Source organism: Mesoplodon bidens (genome assembly GCF_964165515.1).
Source record: "Mesoplodon bidens genome assembly, chromosome: 1".
In the NCBI taxonomy this organism is placed as follows: Eukaryota; Metazoa; Chordata; class Mammalia; order Artiodactyla; family Ziphiidae; genus Mesoplodon; species Mesoplodon bidens.
The window spans coordinates 135,643,026-135,670,766 of record NC_138176.1 but is presented as its reverse complement, the minus strand read 5'-3'; the positions used below and the strand labels follow the sequence as shown (position 1 = coordinate 135,670,766).

General features: G+C 40.5%; 1 protein-coding gene and 1 pseudogene across 4 annotated transcripts; one reads left to right on the top strand and one right to left on the bottom strand.

Moving 5' to 3' along the window:
* Nucleotides 1–220: 220 nt before the first annotated feature.
* Nucleotides 221–26,014, top strand: LOC308613417 (RE1-silencing transcription factor-like; the record flags this gene model as incomplete). Of its 3 annotated transcripts, XM_081226902.1 has the most annotated exons (5): nucleotides 426–534; nucleotides 1,365–1,567; nucleotides 8,464–9,367; nucleotides 14,481–14,564; nucleotides 20,394–26,014. In XM_081226902.1, the coding sequence occupies 3 exons, from the start codon at nucleotides 8,473–8,475 to the stop codon at nucleotides 22,349–22,351; spliced, it is 2,937 nt and encodes a 978-aa protein (XP_081083028.1). In that variant the 3' UTR covers nucleotides 22,352–26,014. The 3 variants fall into 3 exon arrangements, with proteins under 3 accessions (XP_081083029.1, XP_081083028.1, XP_081083027.1); XM_081226903.1 differs by lacking the exon at nucleotides 1,365–1,567 and having other exon boundaries at nucleotides 221–534; XM_081226901.1 differs by lacking the exons at nucleotides 426–534; nucleotides 1,365–1,567 and having other exon boundaries at nucleotides 8,458–9,367.
* On the bottom strand, nucleotides 6,686–8,340 carry LOC308613446 (EKC/KEOPS complex subunit TPRKB-like; annotated as a pseudogene). Its single transcript has one exon. The product of its transcript is annotated as an EKC/KEOPS complex subunit TPRKB-like (transcript).
* Nucleotides 26,015–27,741: the final 1,727 nt, after the last annotated feature.

Here is a 27,741-nt window from a genome sequence, read left to right as displayed (position 1 = left end):
ACCTAAGGGTCAGAGTTGGGGGTCTGGGGAGATTACGGACCGGCACCTCTTGGCGCGCCCCCAGCACAGCCGGGGCCCAGAGCAGCCTCCTTCGTCCAGGGGCGGGGCGCACCAGGCGGCCACGCGCGGGGGCGGTGGAGGGGGCGTGTCCCGCGGGCGCGCGCGGGAGGCGGAGGGGGCGTGTCCCGGGAGTGGCGGCGGCGGCGGCGGCGGCGCGGGCTGGGTTCGCGGCGCAGCCTTCTGTGCTGGAATGTGCGGCTCCCGAGAGCTCACGGCGCAGGAGCAGAGCAAGCGCCGCCGAGGCCCGGGGCCCCAGGCGGCGGCGGCGGCGGCGGCGGCCGGGACGGCAGGGCGAGAGCCGGAGGCCTGAACACTCTCTGCAGCCCCTCTCCTGGGTCTTCGCGGGCCTCGACTGCCCCAGCGTCCAACTTTTCCGCCCTCTCCCTCCCCTCCCCCGAAACTCCAGCAACAAAGAAAAGTAGTCCGAGAAGGAGCGGCGACGCGGGTCGTCGCCCCTCCTCGCCAGGAAGGCCGGTAAGCGTGGCGCGGTCTGGGAGACGGTCGGGTGGGGGCGGCGGGCCGGCCGGGCGGTCGTGGCGGCGGTGGCCGCGGGAGGGGGAGGGCGCGGAAGGACGCGGAGCGAGGCGCTGTCCAGGGCTGATTTGCAGATACTGTGGCTCCGGCGGTGGCGGCCGCGTCGGGCGGGGACTGGCGGCTGAGCGGGATCGGGTTACACCGTCGCGGTCCGGGGGCTGGGCCGGGGGCGTTGGTGGGGAGCGGCGCGGCGCCGGGACCCCCTCCCCAGTTGAGGCCGGGCCGCCGCCTCCGCGCGGGCCTGGGCGTCCCTGGGAGTCTTGTCCTGAGGCCAGGAGCGGAGCTGCTTGGGGCCCTAGTTCTGAAACTTCCTCTCGTGCTCCTGCTCCAGGTCCCGCCGCAGCTCCTTGCCTGCCGGCGGCCCTCCCGCCCCCCTCCCTCTGCGGCCTCTCCCTTTCGCCGGAAGGCGCCGTTGAGTGCGGCCGGGAGGGTTGAGTCAGCCTGGGGCTCGGGCGGTTCTGCCAATGGGGCTGGACAGCGATTTCTGCGCTCGGGCCGCCCCGCCGCCGGCGCCCTCTGCGCGGGGCCACCTAGCCTCCGCCGTCGGCGGGGCCGGGGCGTGCGTCCCGCGGGGCGCCGTGGGGGAGTGAACCCGCAAGCTTCCGGGGCGCGGGGGCCCCCTCCGGCGCTCGGGGCCCGGCGCCTCGGGAGGGCGCTCGCGGCGGCTCCTCGGCCCCCTGCGGAGGGCGAGCCTGGGGCCGGCGAGCAGCCGGGACGGCGGCGACGCGGTAACTTTCCTCCCTCTTCCCGGACTTGGGCGCGCGGGCCAGGAGCGGGCAGCCTGGACTGGGGAAGACTTGGCCTGGCCCAGCGGCACCCCGAGTTTGCCCGTCTTGCAGTTTTGAGTGTTGGGGAGCCCAGGGAAAGGTTCAGGACGAGTGTGGCGGCAACTGGTGTGTCAGTGGTGCAGTGAGCGGGCCGAGACGAGAGGAAGCGAGAGCTCCCGAGTTTGCAAAGAGCTGCTTTGTGTTTGGTACGTATTTTGAGAAAATGGCCGAATGCCTATTTCAGTTAGGAATGCCGCCGCCGAGGCAGGCGCTGGTGGCAGCAGCACGTAGGAATTCGCGCAGCACGTTGGGCTTTCGGACTGTGCTTGGACAGTCTTCCCGACCAACGTTAAAATCCCTTTGGGGATGGTAGTTAGGGTTTGGGAAGAATTAGAAATGACCGAGTAGTCTGGGCTGTTATGTTAAACCCTTGGACAGCGTTTGCTTTGTGTGATGGCATTTGATTCCAACTTTTGTTGGTACCTATGACTCAACCGGTTTGTGTTTATGCACTTGGGTGAGACAGGATTACTTTTTGTATTTTGGGTTTAACATTTTTTTTTTAGCCTTTGCCACCTATTTTGCTTTTTCTAATTTGCAGGAGAACACTTAATTTGTGAATAACACCTTTTAGATTGGAAAGTAAAGTGTGAAGACGGTTTATAAAAAGCCCAACATGTTTTCAAGGTGATCTTGTAATGGCCCCGGTAGGCAAGTGAGCCAAGTCAAGCGCAATGCAAGAAAGTTGCTGATTGCGGAGATGACTTGATCGGCTATTTTATATGGGGATTTGAAAGTTCTTTACTTTGATTTGTGATCTCTTAAATACACCAAACTTCTCTTTTCACAGGAGAAAAAGTCCGTCATTTTTTTTTACTTTTTAACAGGTCGTCATCACACACACACACACACACACACACAAAAAAAAAGAGAGAAAGGGAAAAAAACTAAGTGGTACTTTTAATAATATAGTTGATCCTTGAACAATACATGATTGAATTCTGCGGGTCCACTTATACGTGGCTTCTTTTCAAGAAATATATTGTAAATTTTTTGGAGATTTGCAATATTTTGAAAAAATTAACAGATGAACCATGTAGCCTATTAATATAAAAAATTAGGGGCTTCCCTGGTGGCGCAGTGGTTGAGAGTCCGCCTGCCGATGCAGGGGACACGGGTTCGTGCCCCGGTTTGGGAGGATCCCGCGTGCCGCGGAGCGGCTGGGCCCGTGAGCCATGGCTGCTGAGCCTGCGCATCCGGAGCCTGTGCTCTGCAAGGGGAGAGGCCACAACAGTGAGAGGCCCGCCTACCGCAAAAAAAAAAAAAAAAAAAAAAAAAATTAGGAAACATGTTATTAATATGTAAAATATATGTAGATACTAGTCTCTTATCATTTGCTGCCATAAAATAACAAAAATCTAATAAAAGGTTAAAATTTATCAAGACAACGCACACAAATTCATAACCAACCACACATGAGTGCCATTCACAGAAGTGCAAACATAAAGATTCATTATTAAATTATAATTGCTTAAAATTAACTGTAGTACATACTGTACTAATGTAATAATTTTGTGGCCACCTCTTGTTAATTTTGGTGAGCTCAAGTGTTGCAAGTATCTGCTTAAAATGCCAGGTGAGGTAATCATCTCCATGTGAGCAGTCTCTCCGGTAAATTGTGTGGCAAGAAAAAGTCACCACTCACGGTTCTCGCATATTTTTCATCCTGTTCAGTGCAATACCAGAAACCTTGAATAACATCATGGACCCCATAGTGTCACTTGTGTTGCTGGAAGTGCTCCCCAGAAGCAGAGTAAAGTTGAATTGTTTGATGTGTACTGGGGTAGATTGATATCCGCACTTGAGGTTGCCCACCATTTCAAGATAAATGAATTGACCCTAAGGACCACTGGTTAAAAAAAAAAAAGGAAATTTGTGGGGTCATCACTGCACCTACACCAGCAGGCCTGAAAACCTTGCATGTTTGGGGAAATACCTTTTTTTTTTTTTTTTTTTTGCGTTACGCGGGCCTCTCACTGTTGTGGGCTCTCCCGTTGTGGAGCACAGGCTCTGGATGTGCAGGCTCAGCGGCCATGGCTCACGGGCCTAGCCACTCTGCGGCATGTGGCATCTTCCCGGACCGGGGCACGAACCCGTGTCCCCTGCATTGGCAGGCGGACTCTCAACCTCTGCGCCACCAGGGAAGCCCTGGGAAATACCTTTTTATCTCGAATTAAAAATTCAGTTTTTACGTTGGTGCAGGATTGCTATAAGTAAGGCATACCTATGGACTCTAAATATGATTTGAGAAAAAGCAAAGTCATTATATGATGACTTAAAGCAAAAGGAAGGTAAAAGATCTAAAGCTGGAGAATTTTATGCCAGCAAAGGTTGTTTTGATAATTTTAGGAAGAGATTTAGCTTAAAATATGTCAAGATAACAGAAGTAGTGTCTGCCAATCAAGACGCAGCAGACAAATTCCCAATCCACTGGTGGCACAGTGGATAAGATCATTGCAGGGGGCCCAGGTTCGATCCCTGGTCAGGGAACTAGATCCCACATGCATGCCGCAACTAAGAGTTTGTATGCCACAGCTAAGGAGCTGGAGAGCTGAAACTAAGACCTGGCGCAACCAATAAATAAATAAATATTAAAAGAAAGTCGTTGATCACAACATTGTAAATCTACTATACTTCAGTTAAAAAAAAAAAAACCTGTTCAGGCTGCTATTCTTTTTCCTCAATGACTTTTTTTTTAATTGAAGTATAGTTGATTTACAATGTTGTATTAATTTCTGCTGTACAGCAAAGTGATTGTTATACATATATATAAATGCTTTTTTAAAATATTCTTTTTATGGTTTATCGTAGGATATTGAATGTAGTTCTTTGTGCTATACAGTAGGACTTTGTTTATCCATTCTATATATAATAGCTTACATCTGCTAACCCCAACTTCCTACTCTATCCCTCTCCCAACCCTCCCTCCCCCTTGGCAACCACAAGTCTCTCAAGGTTTTTAATGCAGACAAAAGTGCCCTATTATGGAAAAAAATGAGAGGACGTTTATTAGGAAGAGGAATGAGCACCAGGATTTAAGGCAGGAAGGGATAGGCTAACTCTTCTGTGCAAATGCAGTGGGGTTTAGGATCAGAACTGCCCTTATATATTAAAGCTGCTAACCCCCGAGCCTTGAGGGGAAAGGATAAACAGCAGCCACCAGTCTTTTTTTTTTTAAATTAATTTATTATATATATATTTTGACTACATTGGGTCTTCGTTGCTGCGTGTGAGCTTTCTCTAGTTACAGTGAGTGGGGGCTACTCTTCGTTGCGGTGCACGGGCTCTAGATCGCAGGCTCAGTAGTTGTGGCGCACGGGCTTAGTTGCTCGGTGGCATGTGGGATCTTCCCAGACCAGGGATCGAACCCGTGTCCCCTGTATTGGCAGGTGGATTCTTAACCACTGTGCCACCAGGTAAGTCCCCAGCTGCCAGTCTTTTGGTTGTACAACAAGAAGGCTTGGACAATGAGTACCCTTCTTCTGCATTGATTCCATTGATACTTTGTCTCTGAAGTCAGGAAATACATTGCCAGTAAGGGACTGCCTTTTAAAGTAGTTTTGATTTGGCAATACCTCTGGCCACCCAGAACCCTGTGAGTTCAACATTAATGATGTTGAAGTGGTCTGCTTTCCCCCAGACAGAACTGTCTCTAATTCAGCCTCTAGATTAGGGAGTCTTTAAAGCTCATTACATGTGGTAGTCTATGGAAAGATTGGAAAGATTGTCAGTGCTGTGGAAGGGGAGCCCTGACAGAACATCATGAAAGTCTGGAAGGATTACACGATTGAAGTTGGCTGTTGTTATAGGAAAAGTGTGAAGACTGTCAAGCCCCAAACAGTAAATTCCTGCTGGAGAAAACTGTGTCCAGATGTTGTGCATGACTTACAGGATTTACAACAGAGCCAACCAAGGAAATCATGAGATTCTGGATATGGCAAAAAGAAAAAGAAAAAAGGTGGAGGGTGAAGGGTTTCAAGATAGGGATCTTGGAGAAATTCAAGAGCTAATAAACACATCAGAGGAATTAAGATGACTTGATGGAGATGAGTGCTTTCGAACCAGCGCCAGATGATGAGGAATAAGATGCAGAAGAAGCAGTGCCAGAAACAAATTGACAATCTGGCAGAAGGGTTCTGGTTATTCAAGACTGCTTTTGACTCCTTTCACAGCATGGACCTTCTGTGATACAGGCACTAAAACTAAAGCAAAGCGTGGAAGGATTGGTACCACATAGAAACATTTTGGGAGAAATAAAAAAAGCAAAAAAGTCAGACAGAAAAATTAGGATGTATTCCCATCAAGTTATATGAGTATGCCTGGCTCTCCTGCCTTACCCTTCATCTCCTTCACTTCTTCCACCCCTTAGACAGCAAGGCCAACCCCTCCTCTTCCTCCCCTCAGCCTACTCAGTGTGAATGACGACTAGTAGGATGAAGACCTTTGTGATGATCCACTTCCACTTAATGAATAGTAAATAATCATCATACTGTACAGTTAATGAACTAATCTGTTGTGTGTGAGTGTCTTGTGAAAATCTAGTAACTTTATGGCAAGAACCCTGAGACGTTATTGTGTCATCATCTTTATCGCCTACAGGTTCATTGTGTAGAACATGGTGTGCAAAACCTGTATTGAAGTGGATAGCCTATCCTTACATTGGTATAAGGTGACTGATATTTAATATAAAATTAATTATGTGTTAGTTTTCCTACTGTCTTGTAACTTTGCTTTCAAAAATTATAGTACCATACAGTATGCCTTTCTCTCTCCTACTTGGTCAAACTATGTATCAGCCTGTCATCTCAGGTAAGTGGCTTTTTAAAAAAAATGTGACATTTCCAATGCTGTATGATGAATATAACTGTAATACTATATGCCATAAAATTTTTATAAAGATTCATTTGCATGTACACTACCGGGATGCAATCGTGTTGATTATATTAGGTTACCGTAAAGCAATCATATTGCTGCTTCTTTGTTGTCAGTGCATAAATGTTATACCTGTAAATAAGTATGAACTTCTTTTTCATATTTTCATTTTTGATGTCTAGTGTTAGTAATATGTTTACCATCAACAGTATTTTGTATCATATAAGACAAGATGGATGTCTTATACACATGTTGTACACAAACTTATGGTATCAGTAAATACAGTACTTTAAATATATTTTCACTTATGATTTTCTTTTTATAAGTGCTAAACATTTTTAATATTTCTGTCATTTCACAAAACATCTTTTTTTTTTCCAATTTATATTTTGGCCACGCTGCACAGCATGTGGGATCTCAGTTCCTCGAGCAGGGATTGAACCCACGCGCCTCCGCACCCCGCCATTGGAAGCGCGGAGTCCTAACCACTGGACCGACAGGGAAGTCCCCATTTCACAGAACATCTTTTGTTGACGTTCTACAAATGATACCATCCAATAATGTCCCAATACTTTCTTCCTGTGAAGATAGTTTATATATCTTTTTGACTTCTGTAATATGTGTTATTTCTGGGAGATTTTTCAGAGAAACTTTTGACCTTCTATCGGAGATGTTAGGTCTTCTTGATTTATTTGTTTTTCTCCCTCTTCAATATAAGCAGTTAGAATTGATGTGTCATTTGCCGAGGTACCAAATTTTTTCAAGGCCTCTGAAGTATTGTTATTTGGGGAAAGATTGAAAATAATTTCAATAGATAGAGTTCTTGTCTTCATTTTTCCCAGTTTGTAGAGGTGAACTGCTTTGTTTGCTGCCACAAGTATCTGAAATGGATCGACAGTCCTGTAGGGTTTATTAACGATCCATCAATGTCACCTTCCATGGCCTTTATTCTCAAGCATTTTTTACATCATTAAATAACAGAAGGGTCACCCTGTGTTTGGGAAATAGGTCTAGCTGATGTGTTAACTTGCATTTCATAGATAAGCAGGATTCAGCGGGCCCAGAACCCCAGGACTAGCTCCCTATTCTGCAAGCTACTTTGTCACAACTTTGGTGAGTCAACAGGCTTATCAGGATGATGTATCGCTGCTATGCTGTCAGCCCTCAAAGGGAGAGACTGAGCTGATTATTGCCAGGCTGCATCCCAGGACCAGGCCTCGGAAGGTGTTGGATAAATGAAGGCGTCAAGAATCACAGGCATCACCTGGAAAATCACGGTCCTGGGTGCTGGGGTTGAGTCTCCCGTTCCCGCTCAGCCCAGCCCAGCCTGGCCCCTCTTATGATTTTCTTAATAACATTTTCTTTTCTCAGCTCACTTAATTATAAGAATACAGTATGTAAGAATACAGTATATATAATACATGTGACATGCAAAGTATGTGTTAGTCTACTCTTTATGTTATCGGTAAACTTCTGGTCAACAGTAGGCTGTTGGTAGTTAAGTTTTTGTGGAGTCAAAAGTTATACTCAGATTTTAAGACTACACCAGGGAGTTAGTGCCCCTAGCCCCTTGTTCAAGGGTCAACTGTAGTTTATTCTTTTGGAGGTAGTTGAGTTCATATGAGATTTAATTCATTGGCCAATTATTACAGGCTTCTACTTTCCAGACTATACTTAATAAGTGCACGGTTGGCTTTTGAATTTTTCCCCTTTCTGATTCAGACCAGTAAGCTGTTGAGGCAGGAGATGGGAGGACAGCATGTTTGGAATTTATGTATGGAATTCATGTATGGAATATAAAATATAATTTTAATTAACACTAAAAATGAAGGTTACTTATATTTTTCTACCAGAGAAATTAAAAGTGCTTGAGAGAAGGCACACTAGTGGTAGACCTAGTTGATGGATGAGTTGTGTCAAACGCTTGATAGAATTTTTTGTAGGGGGTCATAGAAATTTTTTTGATGACTGCAGTAAAGAGAATTTGGAATTACAAACATATTTTAAAGGCTTATTTTCAGTAGTTGATGAAACTGATTGAGTTTAAAGATTATATGGGAAAATGTATTTTTTTAAGTTACGAAGAATTACAGTGATGTTGTGGCTTTAGACCAGTAAAAGTTGTGTTTACACTGGTGCTTTCGTGTTATTTGTTTTGTTTTGAATGCAGAACACCGTTATGGCCACCCAGGTAATGGGGCAGTCTTCCGGAGGAGGAGGTCTGTTCACCGGCAGTGGCACCATGGGCATGGCCTTGCCTAACGACATGTATGACTTGCCTGATCTCTCCAGAGCTGAACTGGCTGCGCCTCAGCTCATCATGTTGGCAAATGTGGCCTTAACCGGGGAAGTAAACGGCGGCTGCTGTGATTACCTGGTTGGCGAAGAAAGACAGATGGCAGAATTGATGCCTGTTGGGGATAACAACTTTTCAGATAGTGATGGAGAAGGACTTGAGGAGTCTCCTGAGGTAAAAGGCGAGCCCAGTGGGCTGGAAAACGTGGAACTGGAGAGTTTGGAACTCAGTGTTGTCCAACCACGGCCTGTGTTTGAGGTGTCAGCTGCCTCAGAACCGTACAGCGCAAATAAAGATCTTCCTCGGGAAACACCTGTAGCAGAGGACAAATGCAAGAACTTGAAGACCAAGCCCTTTCGCTGTAAACCATGCCAGTATGAAGCAGAATCTGAAGAACAGTTTGTGCATCACATCCGAGTTCATAGTGCCAAGAAGTTTTTTGTGGAGGAAAGTGCAGAGAAGCAAGCCAAAGCCAGGGAATGTGGCTCTTCCACTGGGGAAGAGGGAGATTTCTCCAAGGGCCCCATTCGCTGTGACCGCTGTGGCTACAATACCAATCGCTATGATCACTATACTGCTCACCTGAAACACCACACCCGAGCCGGGGACAATGAGCGAGTCTACAAGTGCATCATTTGCACGTACACCACAGTAAGCGAATATCACTGGAGGAAACATTTGAGAAACCATTTTCCAAGGAAAGTATACACATGTGGAAAATGCAACTATTTTTCAGACAGAAAAAACAATTATGTTCAGCATGTTCGAACTCATACAGGTAAGAGGACCTTTCTCGTTTATAAGTGTACGCTACCCCCCAAATGAAACACTTTAAGAATGAAAAATTTCAAACATCTCAGAAGTAAAGAGAATGCCCCGCTGCACCCATGGGTCCCCATCACCTATACTCAAGAGTTATTAATATTTTGTCATATTTGGCAATTCGGTTTTTTAAATAACAGCTTTATTGAGATGTACTCCACTCCCACACAGTTCATCCATTGAAAGTTAGAATGCATTGGTTTTCGTGTGTTCACAGACTTGTGCAGCCAACACCACAGTCAATTTTAGGACATCTTCACCCCGAAAGGAACCCCACTCAGTGGTTGCTCCCCATTTCTCCCCAACACCCCTTAATTATTCACTTTTAAATTGACTTTCAAATCTTTGTAATTAAGGGGTTTCATTTTTTAAAAACAGTCTTTGTAACTACTGATAGTTATGTTAACATTTTCCTTATACGAATTGGTACCTTTGAGGACTGATTACTGGTCTGAACAAAATGGATAGGGTAACCTAGTACTCTGCATCAGAAGTGAAAAGGGGCTGTGGAATGCTGTTTGCATCAGATCCCTTTTGCAGTAGTTGTCACTCTGCAGGGCTGAACCCCATGCTGAAGTGCGTCAGTGAGACTGAGGAGAGGAATTGATGTTGCTTTGCTTAAGTGGTAGACATAAACAAGAAAACTTGCAGATGAAATTCCATTATAAGAAAGACCATGTGTAGCAAGATTCCTAAGCCCTAGTAGATGGCTTCTGTGTAATTTAAAACTTTAAAATCTAGTTATGTAAAAGAATTTGCAATCTCTTTGGAATTTGTTGTAACCTGTGATTGATTGTCTCCAGGCTTCAAAACCATTTTATTTCAAAAGTAAAAAAGTACAAACACTTCACAATTACATGGCATAGGAAATGAGAGTTACCTGTGAATCCTACACCATTAATCACTTAACAGTTTTAATTAAACAAACTGTTAGACTAAACTAACCTGACCTGCAGTATCATAAAACAAATCCCAGATACCATATATTCTTTAGCCATAAGTACTTTATGTCCTTTCACAGTTTTGTGAAAACCTTGGGGCCTAATTTAGAATTGGCCATAATCTGTAGATCTTTCAGGTAGTAACTGTGACATATGGTAAAAGTGCATGACTTTTATGTGTACACCTTTATGAATTTTTAAAAATTGAGGTATTATTGACAATGATGAAGTTTTACAAATATATATACTCATAGCCACCATGCAAGTCAACATAAAGAATATTACCATTGTTGGGACTTCCCTGGTGGTCCAGTGGTTAAGACTCTGCTCCCAATGCAGGGTGCCTGGGTTCGATCCTTCGTCAGGGAACTGGGTCCCGCATGCTGCAACTAAGACTCAGTGCAGCCAACTGAATAAATAAATAAATATATATTTTTAAAGTATTAAAAAAAAGAATATGACCAGTGTCTTTATCTTATTAAATTTTGATTTTTTTGGTGTCAGTTATATTTTGATACTTTCAAAATTGTTGAGTCACTGAACAATTTAAAACCTATGCCCCAAATCTAAAAATGTTTTCAACAGTGAGTCTAAGTTAGTTGATTTAAGACATTTTTAGAATTAAAAAAAAAAGGAAAATGTAGAGAACTGGAAAAATTTCAGTTTTGTTGTATATTTCTGATTTTTTATGTATACTTTTTTTTAAAGTAGTATCTCTACTTTTTGCCATTTAATTTTTTTTCTTATAGTGGTTTATTTTCACTTAATTACAGTCCAGGTGACTAATTTTAATAGCTGTATTTTATATACTTCATCATTCATTACTTTTTCTCCACATTAAAGTTGATATTTCCACAATAAGGTTATGACGTACATAGCTAACATTGGTTGTGCATATCTCATTTCACATTTTAGTGGTAAACTTATTTAGACTTAATACATTTTTTTAAAAAGTTATTTATTATCTTATTTTTGGCTGCGTTGGGTCTCAGTTGCAGCACGTGGTATCTTTCGTTGCCGTGCATGGGCTTCTGTCTAGTTGTGGTGCAGGGGTCCAGAGCATGTGGGCTCTGCATTTGTGGTACACGGGCTCATTAGTTGGTGGAGCTCAGCCTCAGTTGCCCAGCGGTATGTGGGATCTTAGTTCCCGGACCAGGGATCGAACCCATGTCCCTTGCATTGGAAGGTGGAGTCTTAACCACTGGACCACCAGGGAAGTCCCTGTCTTAATACTTTTAAAAAGCTTTTCCCCCCGGTATTACCTAATTTGTGGTTTATTTAAAAGAAAAAAATTTCAAAACAGTTTGTTGGTGTATAACAGAAGGATAGTATTTTGATTATGTAAATTCTGAGAGTATCAGTGGTATTAAATGCATGGTTCTGAAGTTGTATTTATGGAAAAATTCAGCTAGTGCTGAAGAGCAGAGATAAGAAATGATCATCAACAGGAATCGCTTGTTTCTTATTTCTCACTTAGGTAGCCTGCTTTTCAAGTTCACTTAGTGGGTCTCTTATGTTCCTGTATTGAGGGCTCAGTGTTAGGTGCTTTCTTCTACTCTCTGCTAATCTTCAGAACAATTTACTGAGGAAAACAGGGTAAGTGTTTACTGAAAGCCTAAAGTGATGTGCTCATTGTCACATACAACTAAGATTCAAAGTTCCGAATCTCATTTCTATAGATAGTTATCATGGTAGGGAGCTGAGGATTTTCATTTGAGTCTTCAGTCAAAAGATTTTTCATTTTATAGACTCGATATTTAACCAGTTCACAAATTCTACTTTTTTTAAAATTAATTTTTATTGGAGTACACAAATTCTACTTTAAAAGATGACATTAAAAAAATGACATTTTTGCCTATATGTATGACTGAAAAATTACTAGTGTTTCTAGAGTATTTATGCCTTTTTTTGGTGAGTTGCACAGATAGAAGAAATCTATTTTGTTATGAAGAATTTTAAAGTAAATTATCCTTAGTGGATTCTTCATGTTAATCTGTAAGGGTATTAAACTTTTCTTCCATTAACTTATTTATTTATTTATTGGCTGCATTGGGTCTTTGTTGCTGCACGTGGGCTTTCTCTAGTTGCAGCGAGCAGGGGCTACTCTGTTGCATTGTGCAGGCTTCTCATTGCGGTGGCTTCTCTTGTGGAGCATTGTCTCTAGGCACCTGGGCTTCAGTAGTTGCAGCATGTGGGCTCAGTAGTTGTGCCCCACAGGCTGTAGGGTGCAAAGGCTTCAGTAGTTGTGAAACGCGGGCTGTAGAGCGCAGGCTCAGTAATTGTGGTACAGGGGCTTAGTTAGCTGCTCTGCGGCACATGAGATCTTCCCGGACCAGGGATTGAACCCGTGTTCCCTGCATTGGCAGATGGATTCTTAACCACTGTGCCACCAGGGAAGTCCGTATGTATCTTCTTTACAGAAATACATTCAACATTTTTTAAGCTGTTTTAAAATTCTTCTAGGTCAAAGTAGGCATTTTGTTGCTATAATGTATTTACAGCTAATCTATAGCTACTGGCTAATAACAGCTGAATAGTTACTAGGAACACATTTCACAGTCATCAATGCATTCTGTTTGTTTATTTATTTATTTATTTATGGTTGTGTTGCTTCTTTGTTGCTGCTCGCTATCTTTCTCTAGTTGCAATGAATGGGGGCTACTCTTCATTGCGGTGCGCGGGCTTCTCATTGCAGTGGCTTCTCTTATTGCGGAGCATGGGCTCTAGGCGCGCGGACTTCAGTAGCTGTGGCTCGCAGGCTCTAGAGCACAGGCTCAGTAGTTGTGGCGCACGGGCTTCGTTGCTCCGCGGCATGTGGGATCTTCTCGGACCAGGGCCTGAACCCGTGTCCCCTGCGTTGGCAGGCGGATTCTTAACCACTGTGCCACCAGGGAAGTCCCATCATTGCATTCTCTCTTTTTTCTTTCTTTTTTTTTTGTACTCGTCTTTTCCTTATCCCATTTTTTTAGACACATCTATTACTGTAACTTATAGTGTAGACAAAATAATAACTGATGGTTATTGAGGGCTTTTATGTGCCAGGCACCGCGTTAAATGCTCTGGATATATTATCTTGATTTAAATTCTCACAATTCTAGGAAGTGAAGGTGCTATTACTTTTACAGATGAGGGAGCTTGCCTGAGGTCATAATTATTACCTTGTGGCTAAAGAATATATGAAAACAAATTAGCAAGCTGGTTTTTTGATATGTTTTGTGGTTGACAACTTGTTTCTAAAAAATACATGTTTCCTGCCTTTGAGTCTTAAATTCTTTAGTAAATCACTGGCCTCTCATCTTCAGTTGCTCTCAGTCCCTGTGGCCTTATGATTATAACTTGTTTTAACACTGAGCTGACTATTTTATAAAAGTTCTATCTACCACTTGAAATTTTTAGCTTAAAACAACAGCTTCCCCACTCAAAAATGTTATTGCTTTAAGCTAACAATTTCAAATGGTAGATTTATCATTTATAAGGATCAAAATAGTTACCTGGGCTTCCCTGGTGGCGCAGTGGTTGAGAGTCCGCCTGCCGATGCAGGGGACACGGGTTCGTGCCCCGGTCCAGGAAGATCCCACATGCCGGGAGCGGCTGGGCCCGTGAGCCATGGCCACCAAGCCTGCGCGTCCGGAGCCTGTGCTCTGCAACGGGAGAGGCCACAACAGCGAGAGGCCTGCATACCGCGCAAAAAAAAAAAAAAAGTTACCTAAGTCATAGCATCAGAAAATTTGGGTAGATTTTTTTTTAAATTTTATTGAAGTATTGTTGATTTACAATGTTATGGATTTTTTTTAAAAGGATAATTCTAATTTTATACCTGATCTAAGATACTTTTTCAGTTCTTAATATTTAATGTAATAACATGTAGCATTACTGTGAAAATTAAAAGGGCTGTGAGAATTCAGAAAGCCAATGGTATTTTTTTGTCAGCAAAGCTAAAATAATGTAGTTAGGTGTATTCTGAATAATCTTTCTAATACATGATAAAAATTGATCATTTTGCCAGCGACAGGAAGAAAGAAATCCTTGTTAAAAAATGCTCAGTACTGAATGATGTGTATATTGTTAGTGAGAATTGTAATTGCATTATTTTATCATATTTGAACACTAATCATTATATTTCTGTAGGAGAACGTCCGTATAAATGTGAACTTTGTCCTTACTCAAGTTCTCAGAAGACTCATTTAACCAGACATATGCGTACTCATTCAGGTTGGTAAGAAATGGGAACGTTTCTGTCATCTTTGGTTAACTACCATTATAAGAAAGTTCTTCTAGACTTGGAATTGGGTCCTTATTTATAGTTCATTTATAATATAGTTTTGAAATTAGAGTTAAAAATTCGTGGTCTACTAGTGTGGAGCTGTATTTAAATGGAGATTCCTAACCAGGGAGTCTATAGGTGGAATGTCCAAAACTAAATATAAATGTATGTGTGTACTTTTTCTGGGAGGAGTGTCCTTAATTTTCATCAGACCTTCATCAAGTTCCATGATGTAATAAAAGTTGAACTGCTATCATAGACCAAGGCTGGTTTATCCTTTTTGAGCAACCTCTGCCTTCTTACACTCCTTCCCGACTCTCCCTCCGCATCCCCAACAGAGTGTAACACCAAGTTTCATAGTGTGTGGTTGCCAGGTTCCAAGGGTTCCTTCTTAGCTACCTGCTCAGGTCCTTAAATTTGGCTTCATTCTCTTGACAGTTGATAGGGCATCTGAGGACTGATTTATAAAAGCCAAACTTTAAAGAATGATAAATAATCCAGGATTCCCTTTTATTAACCTATAATAGATAAAATGCAGGGCTATAACAAGTGGGAGATTTATATCCCCTCTAGTGACTGAAATTATCATGATCACCACCAGAATTGATCCCCATTATCAAAATATGTAGGTAAATGGCAAAGTTAAAAAGTCAAAATATGTAGGTAGATGGCAAAGTTAAAAAGCATAGTGGTCTTGAATGGATAATTATTTCATTTTGGCCACACTGACCCTGGGTGAACAGTCACATCTGATCAGAGTACTCTCTTCCTAAATTTAGAATATATACCCCTGTGGGGGAGGTATGCTAAAATCTTGCTGTTTACCAAAGTGTATGTAGACCCAACTCCCTTAAGTTAACAATTACCAATTACCTTAGGTTAACAGTTTGTGCTGTCTAATTGGATAGCCACTAGCCACATGTGAAATGTGGCTGGTTTGAATTGAGATGTATAAATAACACACCTGAATTTAACAGTATGAAGAAAATTATGTAAAATATCTATTTTTTAATATTACACGTTGGCATGATACTGAATATATTGGGATAAATAAGTAGTAAAGTTAACGTTACCTCTTTTTTACTTTTGTAATGTGACTGCTAGACAATTTAAAGTTACCTATGTTGCTTGCATTTTATTTCTATTGGGTATTGCTGTTTTAAGTCAGTGATTGAGTAAGACTTGATTATAGTATGAATTCTAATTTGAGCAGCTATGAGGGCTCACAGCATGCTTACTGGCTCAACTTGACCTTACATGCTTGTCAAGTTTTATACTTTGAATGTTTCTTCTCAGTCTCCTAAACTATTGAGTCACTTAACCAGAAACCTGTTTTTAGTATTACTTTTGGGTGCTTCCTGGTTTCATTTTCTGTGGGTAATATGGTTGCTTTATTGAGGGTAGGCCATCATATCCTACTGATACTTGTGCTCTAGCCCTTAAATAAAATATTTAAGAGCTCTTCATGAGTTGGATCATTTCCGTTTTCATAACTGTCTCATGATGAGTAAGTTCTGTTATTGTCCCCATTTTACAAATGGGGAAACTAAGGCCTTGGAGAAATATGGCCATTTTTCCTCTGGAATGTCCCCTCTTCTAGATTTGTGTTAACTTGCTTTCTCATGGTATCATTTAGTTTTTCCTCTGTCCCTGTGTGTTGTATAACTTGTACACTGGAAATTAAATCTAAATGCTTGAATTGTAGATAATAATGTGTCTCACTTGAAGTCATATCTGGTTGACCTAATATTAGTGTCACTGGATCAGAATGACAACACACTTGTATTTTTTTCATTGAATCTATAATACTTTTGTCACTGTATAAATTTTTATCTATGGTGTTTTACACCAGACAATAATGATTGCCTGAATGATTTTGCATTGGTTACTGTTATCTTTTGTCTGCTATATTTTAAAGGTGATTTTTAGTAGTTGCTGTTACAGTACAGCAAGTATTTAAAAAGTGTTATAATAATGAGTAGCAGTTACTGTTTATTGTATGCATGCTGGGTACCTAAAAGTTGGAATTTGTTATCTATAATCTTGGTGCCTCTAGAATACTTAAATCCCAGTTTATAGATTAGGACACTGGCTTAGAGAAGATAAGTTTTTTTATCTAAGGTTAATTGTCATTCTTCCAATTTAGAAGAGCTCGGGTTTGGCCGCGACTCCCCTACCCTCATTTTCAGTCATCAGCAGTGTTTAAAGAATATTATGGCACAGAAAATGGCTCAAGAAACTACAGCATAGCACAGAGTATGGAGAGAGCAGAACCATTGTCTTTTATTGTATGCCAATAATTTGTGAGTCACAAACAGGAAACAAACATGGTTAGTTTGTTTTGTGTATGAGTGTGCTGAATTATTTCCAGACGATCCTATGTTTTAGTACTTCTCTTAGAAGTTGCTGATAATAACACTTGCAAATTAAGTGAGGCTAAGTGTGGTCAAATTGGGTAGGTAGTCTTTCTGACTAGGTTGCATGGAGTGAATATCTTGGATGCTTTCTCTGTGGTCTTGAGTCTGATCTTTATAGGTCACCTTGGGCATTCATTTCCTTGTTCATGTGAATGTATTTTAGGGAAGAGAAGTGTATGCTCAGTCCCTTATTTCTGGAAGAGACTAGGCTCTGCTGAGTTGGTACATTTTAGCTAAAATGACAAATTGGTTTGTAAAGCAAAACCACATTGGTTATTTCCTTGGAGCACTTTCATTAGGGTAGGTCTTCTGAGGCCAAAGTAAGAAGGGATCAGAGTATTGGTTTGGTGAAATATACAGACACACTAACCTAATCTGGTGTTATTCTGCGTTTTATTGGTGTTTGTAACTAATGGTTTTGAAGTATCCTCACTTGGGTAGTCTAGAGATCCTGACATAATCCACAGCTCTCCATTTCCTATTCTGAGTGGATATGCTACCATTTCATCCTGGAGGAAATACATCCAGTTTATGATGTTTTTGTAGGTATGACACTGGATAGTTCTCCCGTCCTGCCAGCATAGGAGTTCATTTTGAATATTTTCCCATTATGAGTATAATTGATGTTTGTTAAAGGAAACTAACAACTTGCCAAGTTCCACCTCCATCGACTACTCTTTAAGATGGAAAAATATTTTTTTCAGCACAAATTATTTTCCTTTCGCCAAGTATTTGAAACATATTATGGTTTGAGAGTCTTTTTGTGAATTTTAGAATAATTTTAAAAATAGTATTTTATTAAGGTTTAATTAATACACATGAAAATGCACACATCTTAGGTATACAGGTCAGTGACCTTATGTATGTTTTCTCTTGTTTGACTACCATCTAGGTGAAGACATGAAATGTTTTACCACCTTCAGAAAAGTTCCCTCCTTACCCTTTCTAGTCAGTACTCCCATAGTCCCCCCCTCAACTGATACTCTGACTTAAATGTAACATCCTTCTGTAAAATATTTTTGAGATTCATTCCATGTTGTATTATCAGAACTTTGTGTTTATTGCTGAGTAATATCCCCCTATTACTCTTTAATTAAAAGTTCCCTTGTTACTCTTTCTGGGCTCTTCTTGATAAGAATGTGTAAAGCTTGTAAAACTCCCTTTTTGAATTTCCTTTATCTCTATAAATTAATTTAGGAAGAATAAAATAGATATCTGACATATTTATGAAGATCAAAAACAGGTAAATATTACTCTTGGTTCAGGGCAAAAGAATTTTCATTCAGCTAGATATTAATAAACTAAACTTGATGAATAGATCTTTCAATACAGGAAAGAGGTTAACGGCAACAAAGCAAAAATGTGGTAGGGTGAATGAAGCAACTAAATGATGCCATCACTGTTTAAACAGAGTCCTACGAACTCCCATTCCCTGACCATTTCACACATGGAGGTTTGCACCTTGCTTGATGCTGACTGTGTAAATACCCTCATTCTTTAGGACTTAAAAATGACCATTTTCATTTTAATTATTTTATGAGCACAAATACTTTCCTAAAGAGGTCAGCTCCATTCATCAGCTCTTTGTTTACTGAGAGGTAGGGTTTATATGGTAAGGCAGGATAAACAGATGAAATCTTCCCTTTTGTTTACCCATTCTAAAACTTACCAGCCATTCCAAAAGTGATGCATTACAGGTAATGTGTATTGACTGCTTGGCTATCTGCTTTGCTAAGAGCTCTATGTGGATTAGATTATTTATAGCTCACAACACTTAAGAATACTTTACAGATGAGGAAATTGAGGCTTAGAGAGTTTTCAGTACCTTGCTCAAGACTTCACAGTAATTTGCAGAGCTCATATTTGATCCCCCCAGGTATTCTTACTGTAGAACAAATTCTTAACTGTTATGTCACATATCTTTTCCCCATTCTGTGTCTATATATGTTAAGTAAATGTTTGTCTCCTTTGAAGTCATTCAATGGAGAGGACAAGATAGGGCCAGGTGTAGACTAATGCAGCATGTTGTTAGAAACCTCCATTTATGAATCTGTTAGTGGACTAATGTGGAGAAGAGTTGTCCAGTTAGCTACATTTACAATCTGACATACGCAGATAAGTTTTTGTTTTTGTGATTGAGTATTCTATCATCAGACATTTTTTAATCATGTAAAGCTTACCACCTATATGGTTTTACTTCATGTCTGAGTAGTTTTGCTTTATGAAAAAAATTAAATAAGATTTGATGTGAATTTGAGAATGTTTGAGAGATGAATTTTCATAAATGTCAATTTCCATTTTTCTGCTATGCATTCCATTGGACCAGTGGGGTATGGATACCATTTGGTAATATTTGCTAGAGTGTGATCTAGATGGGTATGTATTCAGGTAGAATGAGTTAATCTTAATGCCTTTAATTTGGGGGTTGGGGGTGGGCTTCTGGTCTTGTATGTACCTGTGATTATAACTTTTTGTGCTTATTTTATATACCATATATATTTGTATGCCCCTTTTCATTTACCTAGTTTCTTTGCCCATTCTTTAGAAGAAGGTGAGAGAAAATCAAGGAAAGATTTCTGACTTGTTTTATTTTTGCTGTGGAATAGCAACTCTGGCATTGGAAAAGTTTGCTGAGTGAAACTTGACTCAGCTCTTGCCACGATGGGCAAAAGGGTTAAATTTAAAAAAAAAGCCTTTTGCTCCCTGAGGCCAAGAATTGTTTTAAAACTTTCACATGGAAGGTCTGGGAGTGTAGCCTGTAGTGTATAATATTTCTTTTGAAGTCTCAAGGTTTATCTGAAATGTATGGGAGTTTTATGTTCTACTCCATTATACATTTTAACTAAACAAAAGCCTTTAAAATTACCTTCTCTCTTTTAGTGCCCTTGTCCCAAAATTAACATCAAGAGCGCAAGTTACTTTGCCAATAATTGTTGTGTACTTCTTTTTTTTTTTTTTTCTGGCCACGCCACTCAGCATGCAGGATCTTCCCCGACCAGGGATCGAACCCGTGCCCCCTGCATTGGGAGCACGGAGTCTTAACCACTGGAATGATAGGGAAGTCCTGTTGTGTGCTTCTTGATGAATCTGTATTTGATGAACTTTTTAGAAGATGTTGATTAACTGAGATAATTATTCCTCCATTTGATATGAGAATCTATGTCAGGAGATGGAGAAAAGATATACAAATAAATATGGTAAATATGAGTTGCATGATAAAGTCTTCAAGAAATAGTTTCTGTGAGTTTTTTTTGTTTTTTGTTTTTCAATATATATCCAATTCCTTATAAGTATGCTTGAGTAAATCTTGAATTCATTTCTTAATGTATGCCTTCTGCAATATCTCTTGTTTACCTTCAGGTGAGAAGCCATTTAAGTGTGACCAGTGCAGTTATGTGGCCTCTAATCAACATGAAGTAACCCGTCACGCAAGACAGGTTCACAATGGGCCTAAACCTCTTAACTGCCCACACTGTGACTACAAAACAGCAGATAGAAGTAACTTCAAAAAACACGTGGAGCTACATGTTAATCCACGGCAGTTCAACTGCCCTGTATGCGACTACGCAGCTTCCAAGAAGTGTAATCTGCAGTATCATTTCAAATCTAAGCATCCTACTTGTCCTAATAAGACCATGGATGTCTCAAAAGTGAAACTGAAGAAAACCAAAAAGCGAGAGGCTGACTTGCCTGATAACAAAATCACCAATGAGAAAACAGAAACAGAGCAGACAAAAATGAAGGGGGATGTGACTGGGAAGAAAAACGAGAGGTCTGTAAAAGTGGAGAAAAAAGATAATGTTTCAAAAGAGAAAAAGCCTTGTAGTAATGCCTCAAGCCAAGTGACTACCAGAACTCGCAAATCGGCACTGGAAGCTAAAGAAATGGACGTGCACCCAGGAAATAATGCCGAAAAAAGCTGTAAAAGCAAGAAAAGCAAAAGGAAGACAGAAGCTGAAGCCCGTTCCTTACAAGAACCTGTTAATGATGAGGAACCTATGACAAAAAAGAAAAAGAAGGCAGAAAGCAAATCCAGAAATAGTCAGGAGGTGCCAAAGGGTGACAGCAAAGTAGAGGAGAATAAAAAGCAAAGTATTTGCATGAAAAACAGTGCAAAGAAGAAAACTCTGAGAAGTAAATCATGTAAAAAAAGCGGCAAGCCTGCTCAGAGGAGGCCCACTCAGATAGAGCCTCCTCCTCCCATGGAGTCTGCTGAGGGGGGTCCTGTTCAGATGGAGCCTCCTCCCGCTGCCCCCCCATCTCCTCCTCCTCCCCTTCCCCCCGAGCGGCATGCTGAGGTCGGGGTTGTTGAGACGGAGCCGCCGCCTCCTCCTCCCCCTCCTCCCCCCCCATCTCCTCCTCCACCTCTTCCCCCTGTGCGGCATGCTGAGGTCGAGGTCGTTCAGAAGGGGCCTGTTCATGCGGAGCCTCCTCCTCCTCCCATGGAGCCGATCCCCAAAAGGTCTCCTCAAAAAGATAATGGCAAGGAACAGTCCAACATGCAGAGTGAAATGGCACAGAAGGAGCAAGTCCTTATTGAAGTTGGCTTAGTGCCTGTTAAAGACAGGCAGCTTCTAAAGGAAAGTGCCGGTGCACAGGATCTCTTACCACCATCACCACCTCTGCCAAAGGAAAACTTAAAAGAGGAAGAGTCAGAAGACCAAAAATTAGTCCCTTCAGACGAAGGACATAAAGAAGCTCCTCTTCAAAAAGTGGAAGCAGAAGAGGCAGATAAGAGTCTAGCTGGTCTTGCTGCTGTTACCAAGGCATCTGCCAATATTTCATCCCCTGAACAAAACTTGAATATGCCAGAGGGTGAAACTTTAGATGGTAAACATCAGGCTGACACTATGCTTTGTGAAATGAAGATGGACACTGATGAGAAGAAAACAGAGAATCCCCCTGGCAGAGACTCGGCGGTTGAAGAACCAACTTCACCACCACTTCTTCCTCTACCACTAGAAAAATGTGAAGCAGCGTCCACAGCTACTGTGGCATCACCTCCTGTCACCGTGGCAGTAAATGAGTCTCAGGAAATGGATGAAGACGAAGGCATCCACAGTCATGATGGAAGTGACCTAAGTGACAACGTGTCAGAGGATAGTGATGACTCTGGATTGAATGGGGCTCGGCCAGTTCCACAAGAGACTAGTAGAAAAAATGGAAAGGAAGCCTTGGCAGTCAGAGTGGCCGAGGGAGATTTTGTTTGTATCTTCTGTGATCGTTCTTTTAGAAAGGAAAAAGATTACAGCAAACACCTCAATCGCCATTTGGTTAATGTATACTTCCTTGAAGAGGCAGCTCAAGGGCAGGAGTAAATAAACGTTGGGCAAGGCTTCAGTTCTTAGTTTGTAAGGTCTGTGACATTTTGTATTCATTTGTAGTAATCGACAACCTTTTGTTTTTAAAAAATTGCTTTAATTAGTATCCAGTCTTGATTTTTAAGTGGCATTCTTTTCCCTAGGACTCCGTGTACCTAATGATGTACAAATTTTAGCAAATCCAAGGGAGTTAATGTAATAAACCAGCTAAATCTGTTAGCTTTTGCTTTTAATTGAACCAAGAGGGCCAAGGTGGTATTAGAGCATTCTATTGATTTGTTCAACTATAACTTTTGAGTTTTTTCCCCATGTCTACTCCTGTTTCACTTTAGTTTATTCTTAGTTCCTTGTTTAGCTCTGTAAAAGTTGGCATACTTAAATAGCAACTTACTTGAAGAATTTGCCTGCTTTATATAAAGTTAGCACTTTAAAATTGTTTTAGAGATGAAAAGAGACATTTAAATTGAAGAGAAGTTCTTACAACAATGGACAGTGTATCAGCCCAGGTATTTACTTCCTGAGTTTTGATCAATACGTATTTCTTATTTGTGTATATGTTAATCGTCATAAAAACATTGATTTTGGTGTGTTTTTTTATTTCGTTGCTTTAATAGCTTAAGATGTTGCACTTTTTTTTTTTAATCTATGCAGTTACATTTTTTCTAGAACTAGCATTTTTGTTGAACAGTAACACTTTATACATATATTTGCATTTTATTTTTTCCTCTTTGGAGGGATGCTTTTAATCTTGTTTGCCAAAGGGCAGTTTTCTTTTTTCCTTTGCTGCAGTTGTCTTTTTTGCAGAATATTAGTGTGTGCAAATTTCTGAGCAAATGAAACATGCAGGTTAAATTCATTGATTTTGATATTCATATCTATGCCAGACTCTGCATTTCATATAAGTTATTTATTTTAAATGTGTATAATGAATTCATAGCTCTCAGTTTGAACTTTACAATAAATAAGCCACTAGGTCTATACTGAATGGATTTTTATCTCAAATACCAACCATAAGTAAACTTTTGACCTGTCTTAGTACATCTACTTCCTAAATGTATGGTGTTAAATCGTATCTTAGAGGAAAACCTCTTTCATAGATGGTTGGTGTTTTTATGTCTACTCCGCTGAATAAAGAACTGTAATTTTTATTTGGAAACTGCAAATCTGGAATTAGGAGGCATAATTACTCCTTCAAGTTATACAGAATATCAGTTTGTGAGATTCCAAAGCCATAGCGATTATACAGAAAACCTATGATGAGAAAGGTAGTATGAGTGCTGGTAGACCAGCTGCTACTTCCTGTGAATACAGTGAAAAAGGCTGGTGAAAGTTAAATTCAGTCCAGATAAAAAAAATCACACTTTCTCAGGGATCTCCACCAACTAGTGGGTGTCCTAGCTGTTCCTGTGACTGCCTTTTTTCTACAGGCGAGGACTCAAATGAGCTGCAGCTATTCTCGTGTTCCTGTGGGGCACTTTGTATGGAAGAGTATGTACTTCCAAACTTTGTTGGTAAGTTCTTTGGCCAGTCACCAAAGAATATGAAAGAATCCAGTAAAGGATTTTTCTTGTTGACAGCAGTTATTCATAGTAGTCCAATAAAGTATGATCCCCATAGGGAACCCTGAACAATTCCAGTTCTCCCATGTTCTATTCTGAAATAACCACTTTATATTTCATTGATTTTCTTTTGTCTGATGATCTCTGAGGCAGGTTTCAGAGTTTGGCAGTGCAACAGGAAAGATTAGAAAAAGTATTGAAGTATGGGTGGAAAACTTGTTAAAATTCTGAGAGTGAAGTCCAAGTTAAAAGACATTTGAACTTGGAATTGACTGGGAGGCCAAAGATTTAAAGAAGCAGAAGATTCTCTCAAGACATGAGGAGTAAGTTGTGTTACTGGTGTGTGTTTTGTGTGCACGTTGGGGATTTGTAAATGATGAATTCTAAGCTCCGACAATCATTGTCAATGGAAGATCAAGCTGCAAATATTTATGTTTTAAAACTTAAATTATAAGGCTAGTTAAATCTTTCTAACAACTATTTTTTAATATTCATGGGTACATTTTATATAAGTTACCTTTTACAGTATACATGAAAAGATTCATGTTAAGTACAAATTACAAATTGGGAATCAGTTTTGGGAAGAGGTTTTGTGGATTCTTTGATACTTCAAAAAAAAAATCTGACTTCTGGGGAATTGGACTAATTTTCTTATCTAGATTTTAAGACTAGAATGCCAAAAACAAAAGTATGAAGGAAATTAAAACTCCTTATTATGAAAGTGATCTGTGAAAACATTGTTACTGGAAATTGAGTGGACTTGAGGCCTTTCTTCCAGAAAACAAGGACTTGATTGTCAGGCCTATATTAGGTTCTGAACCTTAATGCCATGTATTTGTTCTTATTAAAAATTGTTTCAATGAAAAGTGCATTAGTAATAAGAACTTCTGGTCTAGCTGGGAGTTCTTCCATTTGAAAAATGTGATATTTGCATGGAACTGTTTGAATCTTTTTGCTTTCTCAGTATACCCTCCACTGGATAGGATTGAAGCTAGAATTTCCCCTTTTGATAAAGGAATGAAAAGTGAACATGTTATTTGTAGATTGATGTTTAGTACTAGAGCAAAAGTTGAAATATTAGAATATAAGCCTAATCCTTGGTAGTCTTATAAAAATATATCTCTTTTAACTATCTTCTGAACCTATATTCACATTGGTTTTCAAGGTATTTTGAGTTATACTTTCTTCCTCTTTTCAGAGCTGCTTCTATGGGGATGCCTTTTTTTTAAAGTTAAATTGAGGTGTCATTCACAAAGGGGTGCATTTTTTATTAAGGTTTCTTACAACTATGTCTGGGTGTTTTACTCTGGTCTCCCAAGAGGGCCATTTTATCTTTGTCATGACTTGAGATTCCCTCTAGAGTCACTTCTAAAGTCATGTGGTCTTTAACTTTGGGAACTATTTCTCATCTGAGTGCTAATTCAGATTTAAGCTTGAGTGATCGCCTATCACCCCATGAATGTTGACAGTGGAAGGAATACCTTTCCTGTAGTTTCAGTTCTAGACTGAAAACCTTGGGGAAGAAACTTCATTTCCTTTTTTGCACAAATCAGAAAAACAGCTACTGTGCAGTTTCCTTGTTGACCTCAGCAGATGAACTGGACTGGTTTTGTTAATTCAGATTTAAGAAATTATCTGAATCTTAATTTGAGTAAACTTGTGATCTACATGCAATATTAACTAGATTGGATACCTTTTACATTTTCACATGTATACATAGGCTCTCCCCACCCTCATCAACATCCATTAGTTATCGAACTTTGTGAACTGGCATTGAAACATTACAACAATGTTTTGTTGCACCAATTTTATAAACTTTTACAGTGCAATATGTGTTATTTTTCAGAGACAAACCAAAGTTTAATTTCTCAAGGTTCATGCTGTTTGCTTTAGCAGCATTTGATCGTGGATCTTTTATATACATTTGTAATAGATGGAAAAATAAACCAGATTGCAAATGCTTTTTCTTTCTTTTTTAAAGCAAACCATGTACCAAGTTTTTTGGTCCAAATTGTGTAGGTTAAATTAAATTGTGTTCTAATAACCAATATGAGTGTATTTCTGTAAGTATAGTTATGTTGAAATAAACTTTTAAAAAGCATTTTATGCCTTTGTTTATTATTGGTACATCAGGTATCAAGGAACTCAATTTATTTGGCTGGAATTGCAAGTGTATTAATTTTCAAAATCTTTTACCCTGGATAACCCATGGTAGGTAGAAAGGTTGTGGCAGATGTTTTTGTTTGAGTTAACAATCCCAGTGGGTAGTAGTCTAAAGCCTGTCTTTCTATAATTTGCTTTTTGGGAGGCAGAGGTGAAGGTTGGGAAAAAACAACCTGCAGACAATTTATAGGAGATTTTACGTAGTAATTCCTTCCCAAGTACAGGTCCCTTTAACAGTTTTTTTTTTTTTTTTTTTTTTGTGGTACGTGGGCCTCTCACTGTTGTGGCCTCTCTCGCTGCGGAGCACAGGCTCCGGACGCGCAGGCTCAGCGGCCATGGCTCACGGGCCCAGCCGCTCCGCGGCATGTGGGATCCTCCCGGACCGGGGCACGAACCCACGTCCCCTGCATCGGCAGGAGGACTCTCAACCACTGCGCCACCAGGGAAGCCCCCTTTAACAGTTTTAATGTACATGTCCCTTCTCAGTTGCAGGCCTGGTATTAGTAAATTTTGACTCATAATTGGAAAAAGATGCACTGAAGAGAAAATAAAATGAGTTACACTGAATGTTCACTGAAAGCCCGGGCCACTATTTTAATGATTTTACTGTATTCAGTGGAAGTCTGAGAAGAATATGAAACCCATGAAAAAGTGATAAGCCACATTCTAGTAAGATTCTCTTTCCTTTGTTAGTTCACATAAACAGTGGTGCTGTATGTTGAAGGCTTCGGTATTTTTGTGGACTTTAGGGAAAAGGGAAAGTGATGCAAAGCATCAAAACAACCGGATTGCAGCCTGTCCTGATGCAGCAGGTGACCTGGAAGCTGTCAGTAAAGGATATTTCTTGTTGAACCGATGAGTGTGATTCACTCTCTTCCCCCTCTTGCTTCCCCCTCTTGCAAGAGTCCTTATCATGAACAAAGCAAAATGAGTTTCGAAGCATTTGTTTTATTGGCATGGTAGAATCAGTGATGAGGAGCATGAAAGTTTCTGCCTAATGCAAGGATATATGGGGAATTTATCATGAATATATAAATGTTACTGATGTGTGACTTGGTTTGTTATTTTAAGGAATGAAAGAAGGATTATTAGTGTGTTTCTCCAGTCCCTTGCTACTCCTTTCTCAGAGGCTCACCCTGTTATGATTTTTATATGTATCATCTGTTTACACTTAACTGTTGGCCATCCTTTCTTTGTATTCTGCCCATGGTCTCAGTCAGGGCTTGACACTAGTTTGTAGGTAGAGTTAACGGTACAGTAGTATGATCTCTAGGGTACGTTACAGCTCTCATCCTCAGCTCCATAAAAGCAGGTTGGTGAAGCTGCTAAAACAATGTGCTAATGTTTGGTAATCAGGGAAAGTTTGTGTTACGAATAGCCTTTTTAAGGGATTTCGATGTTTGCTGTATGAGGTGCTCTGTGGCCCTTGCAGTTAGAGCTGGGTTCACAATGGACCTCTCTTCCTTACTACTGTAACTGGGCAAATCATTTTTAACTTTATTAAACCTCTTCCTTCATCCAGAAAATGGGGGCATATGGTACTTCTGTCCATAGAGTGGCTTTGCGTGTTAAATCTTTATTGAGCACTTAGCCTAGTGCTTGGCATGTAGTTTTAATATTAAGACATTTTCCACTAGATAACAGAGTAAGTATCCTTAAATATAT